We start from the raw sequence: 5,000 nt of genomic DNA, 5'->3' as shown, positions 1-5,000 counted from the left end.
GAATATTGCTGCAAACTGGGACAACGATCCGATTAGTAAATATCCAATGAGGGCTTTTTTCCTTCCAAACCTTCCGGAAAAGAGAGATAATAAAACTAAGAAACATGAAGGTGTTAAAGCATTTAGTAAAGTGTGTGTGTGTGTGTGCGTGCGCGTGCGTGTGCGCGTGCGTGTCTGAGTCGATCCCAAGCTAATGTAGAGGATGCTTGCTCATAGTGTCGCGCAGCAGGATAGAACCAGCCAGAATATGATTTTGAAATAGACTTCTCAATACTATGGCTCTGCTCATAGATAATGTAATCGGTATTTGAAATCAGAACGTAACGACGGACGAAATACTGCTTAGCATTTTGTCCGGCATGCTAACGATTCTGCTAGCTGACTTCCTTAAACCGAGATATAACATAAATATATAGACAATAATGACTACATTATGACACAGTTTAGGCAACATTCTTAGTCACCACGAAGCAAGTATATGTTAACGACTTGTGAAGGAAATTAGATTTATATTTCTACGCACCACATAAAGGCTTTCCACACGGAACTCATAGTAACCAACTCACATGCTGCTGTTACAAGGAAGTTGAAATATTTGTTACCACTCAATGACGTCACTGCTAAGTAGATACCGTAGTAGGACATTGAATTGATCGCCCTGTAAATAGGAATAAACAAAGTAAAGGTTCATTTAAATAAGTAAATAACGTAGCTGAATCGATAGAGCAACAAATATATCAAAGAAAAAATCAACAGTTCGAATACCTCCCTTACGAGCACTACCATGTGTTCCATGGCTTTGACCAATCTTCTCTCTCGTTCTGTTTACCTGGATATAAATATAGACTTAATGCTGTGAGAACTGAATTTTGTAAACATTATATAATCCTCACTGAATCACATGGTCTCCGTCAAAAGGTTCGTTTTCATACTGACTGAGTACTAATGTAGGAGGACCCAATCCGCTTTCAATATAAAATTCACCTGGAAAATAGGAATGCACAAAGAAGCAAGGGAACTGAAATAGCTCAGTGGAGAATGGAAATCACATCGCAAAATCCGATTCCTGGATTCCTCTACAATGCTTGCAAGAAAGCAATGGGGAAACATAATGACTAATAAATGTTCCTTTAGTTTTGTTTTCCTCAGAGCCTTGAGTTAGAGAGAAGAAACTCCTTCAGTAGTGAGTATAAGGTCGAAACATTTAATTACCAAGTGTCACACTTATTTCCTGTGATGACATTAACTCGTTGTAAGGGCATCGAAATGGCAACAATGAGTTTTTGCTACTCGGCTTTAATGATCATTTCCTGTTTCCGACTGTAAATTGCGGACGCTATCAGATGGTTTCTCAATAATGAAGAAACTGTAATTATGATAAAGATTTCCAAGTACGTGAAATTATATAATTGATTAGAACCAAAGTTACTGGAATTCACATACGTCACTAATATGGCCAATCTATTTTTTTTTTAAGCCACCAGAATTAAGAATCTTCACTAGATTTTTCTCGTTCCTTAAATTACTTAATACAGTATCTAGTGACTTCTATAAAATATACAGAACTTACATTTTCTTAAACATGTTTTCAATTCTCAGATTAGTTACTAACTCATCAGAGCCCTTCATATGTGCCTTTTCTGTCTTCTCCCCCTTGCGTTTTACCTTATTCGGGAATACAGAATAGTCATTAGCGAAACGCCTTTGAGCAGCCGTGGCTGATCAGCCGTGTTCAGCCGTGGCTGATCTGCGATTAACCGACTTTATAACATCACTGAGAGAAAATGTTATGCATTTCTTTATTGCTATGGGCACGAGGTAAGCACCAATCCCAGTAGATCATAGCAATTTGCAAAAAAGATTACTACTTAGTGCACATGTGCAGTTACAATTATCTTAGACATTGCACAAAAACTCATTTCGCTACAGGAAAAAATGAACGTGTGAAATATCTGATCTTTTTCTTCTTTCCCAAATGTGCTCACTTGTTTTGTTAAACTATTGCAATGTCTCTATGAAAATATTCATATACCTCACTATTTGTGATTATAAAGATAAACAATGTATCTCCCACACTATTACAATAAATTGCTAACTGGTGTGGATGATTTTTCAGGACGAGAACTTTAACCTGTTAACGTTTAAACAGACCGGGTTAAGCCAAAATATTCTATCTGTTTTATGTTCAAACCGACCCTACAATGTCATTCTAAAAATAAAGATTGCATCATCAAAATCTCAAAGCTTCGAAGATAATACGTGATAAATTCAAAACAATGTCAATAAATAAGCACTACATTTGACGGAGTAATTTGAATGCTTAAAGGGTTACAGAATTTGAGGAATCTTCTAGCTTGCATTTCTAAACCTAAACGCACACACACACACACACATACACTAACACACTAGAGTATTGTTAAATAGATAGATAGACAGACAGACAGACAGACAGACAGACAGACAGATAGATAGATAGATAGATAGATAGATAGATAGATAGATAGATAGATAGATAGATGCACATTATAAACATAAAATTTGAAGAAAATAAATATTACAAGCTCCTTTCATGAGTCTCAAATCTGGCATTACCTTTTCTAATGCACACACACACACATACATACATACATACATACATACATACATACATACATACATACATACATACATGCATAGATACATACATACATAATGTATATGTGTGGGGGTGTCTATATATATGTATGTATGTGTATATATGCACTGTTCCATTATTAGTGGGATCAACTCCATCCTGTGAGAGATAAATATCATTCAATATACACAATGTTTAAATGCGAGCTACAATGAGTTTCGTAGCTCTAGTAACACAATGGTTAGGCAAGCCTGTATAACATGTATATATTGGGTCATCCCATAAATAATGCGTTTTTTTCAATTGCATGAAAAGTCGGATGGGGACGGAATACACTACCTGCATCAAATTGATATAATAGCAAGTAGTAAATGTACCTTGTGCTTATTCTTAGTGCAATTTTTGAAGAGTGCAGTTCGATTTTAACAGTTATTTTTTTCAAAACTATAATGGAAGTAACAAAGGAGCATATTCGACATATTTTGCTTTATGAGTTCAATAAAGGCAACAATGCAACGGAAAGTGCGAGGAATATTAATGTAATATATGGGGGTCGGACAATAAGCGTAAGCCAGTGTGAACAGTGGTTCCAGAAATTCCGAGCCGGAAACTACAGCCTAGAATACGAGCCTCGTCCTGGAATATCTACAGAGCTCGGCGAAGATGTCCTGCAAGCCCTGGTGGAACAAAATCCCATCGTAACTGTTGAGGAACTAGCGGAATAGCTTGGATTTGATCATTCAATCATTCATCGACACCTGCGTGCTATCGGGAAAGTCAGTAAATTGGGTCAATGAGTTCCTCACAAACTTTCCGGGTCTAACCGCGCGCAAGGGAGTGAATGCGTGCTCTTCTTTGCTGTCACGTCTCACAAATGAACCGTTTTTGGACCGAATAGTGACTAATGACGAGAAATGAGTTCTCTACAAAAATATGAAGCACCGAAGTCAGTGGGTAAGGAAATGAGAAACATCGGCACCCCGGGCTAAAGAAGGTCTTCACCCACGTACGGCGTTGTTCTTTGTTTGGTGGGATATGAAAGATTTAGTCCACTTTGAACTTTTAAACCCAAACAAAACGATAACAAAGGAGATCTACTGCGAGCAGCTTGAGCGGCATAAGTCAGCGCTAGAAGAAAAACGTCCATCTTTGGTTTTAAGACGAAAGATGTTCTTCCATCATGATAATGCTCGGCCACAAACAGCGAGGATGACATTCTAATGGCTGGATCAGTTTGAATGGGAAACGATGCCGTACCCACCATATTTGCCGGACATTACCTCATCTGATTACCATTTATTCAGCAGTCTTCAAAATCATTTGGACGGTAAAAATATGAATTGAGGTAAGAACAATATTGAAGGAGTACTTTTCGTCACGGACAAGTGAATTTTGGAAGAGAGGCCTTGCAAGTCTACCAGATAGATGGAAGAGCATTGTAGAAAATGAAGGAGAGTATATTTTAGATTAAAAAAGAACTGTTCATCTTAATTTTGAAAAATAAAAATATAAAAAACCACATTATCTACGAGATGGCCCAATATATATATATATATATATATATATATATATATATATATATATATATATGTGTGTGTGTGTGTATATGTATGTATGTATGTATATATATATGAAACACTTACCAGCAGTATATCTGTATGAGCATGATACTTCGTAATGCCGGGTCTGTAAACAGCGTCAAAGAACTAGGATTATCTTTGCTACTTAGAGGTTCTTCTGGTGTTACATTATATTCGGTTGTATTCTCAATGGTGATCGGCGGTGGCTCAATTGTAAACAGAGAATTTATGGAACTACTCTTATCAAGTTCAGAATCTTTGTCATTATTCGACGACATGAGAGGAATGGTAGTTGTTTTATCATTGAGGATATCGCACCTGACGCATTCTTCCCCGGCAATTTCAACATGTTTATGCCAAATCGGATCAAATTCTATTTTGTTCATTTTCGTTGCATGTCGTATAATCTCTTTTGCACGATCCAAACGATTGTTCACAAAAAGCCACCGGAGAGATTCTTTTAAAAATCTGCAATGCGATAGATAATACAGAGTAAAGATTCTAATTCCAACGATATATATACATATATATATATATGTAAGACTTTGCAGCTTTAATAAAAGCATATTACTCGAATACTTAAGGAATTACACATACATACCTACATACATACATACATACATACATACATACATACATACATACATAGGCGCAGATGTAGCTGTGTGGTCAGAAGTTTGATTAGCAACCACGTGGCCCTAAGTTTGGTCTCATTGCGTCGCACCAAATGACTTCTACTATAGCCTCCTTGTGAGTGGATTTGGTAGGCGGAAACTAGAAGCTTGTTTGTGTACACACATACACAC

At 36.8% G+C, this 5,000-nt stretch overlaps 1 protein-coding gene across 3 annotated transcripts in view; it reads right to left on the bottom strand.

Moving 5' to 3' along the window:
* Positions 1-5,000, bottom strand: part of LOC106870129 (solute carrier family 22 member 3) — a 34,171-nt gene that overhangs the window by 6,849 nt on the left and 22,322 nt on the right. For all 3 annotated transcript variants that reach the window (XM_052972189.1, XM_014916116.2, XM_014916118.2), the window contains 3 exons: positions 4,258-4,662; positions 524-658; positions 1-70 (listed from right to left, as the gene is read on the bottom strand). The exon at positions 1-70 is cut by the window's left edge and continues 16 nt beyond it. In XM_052972189.1, the coding sequence (XP_052828149.1) occupies positions 1-70; positions 524-658; positions 4,258-4,662 (610 nt within the window). The remainder of the gene's footprint in view (positions 71-523; positions 659-4,257; positions 4,663-5,000) is intronic.

The sequence above is a fragment of the Octopus bimaculoides genome, chromosome 12 (assembly GCF_001194135.2).
Source record: "Octopus bimaculoides isolate UCB-OBI-ISO-001 chromosome 12, ASM119413v2, whole genome shotgun sequence".
Lineage (NCBI taxonomy): Eukaryota > Metazoa > Mollusca > Cephalopoda > Octopoda > Octopodidae > Octopus > Octopus bimaculoides.
The sequence above is the reverse complement of the archived record's forward strand: the minus strand, read 5'-3'. Positions and strand labels throughout refer to the sequence as shown.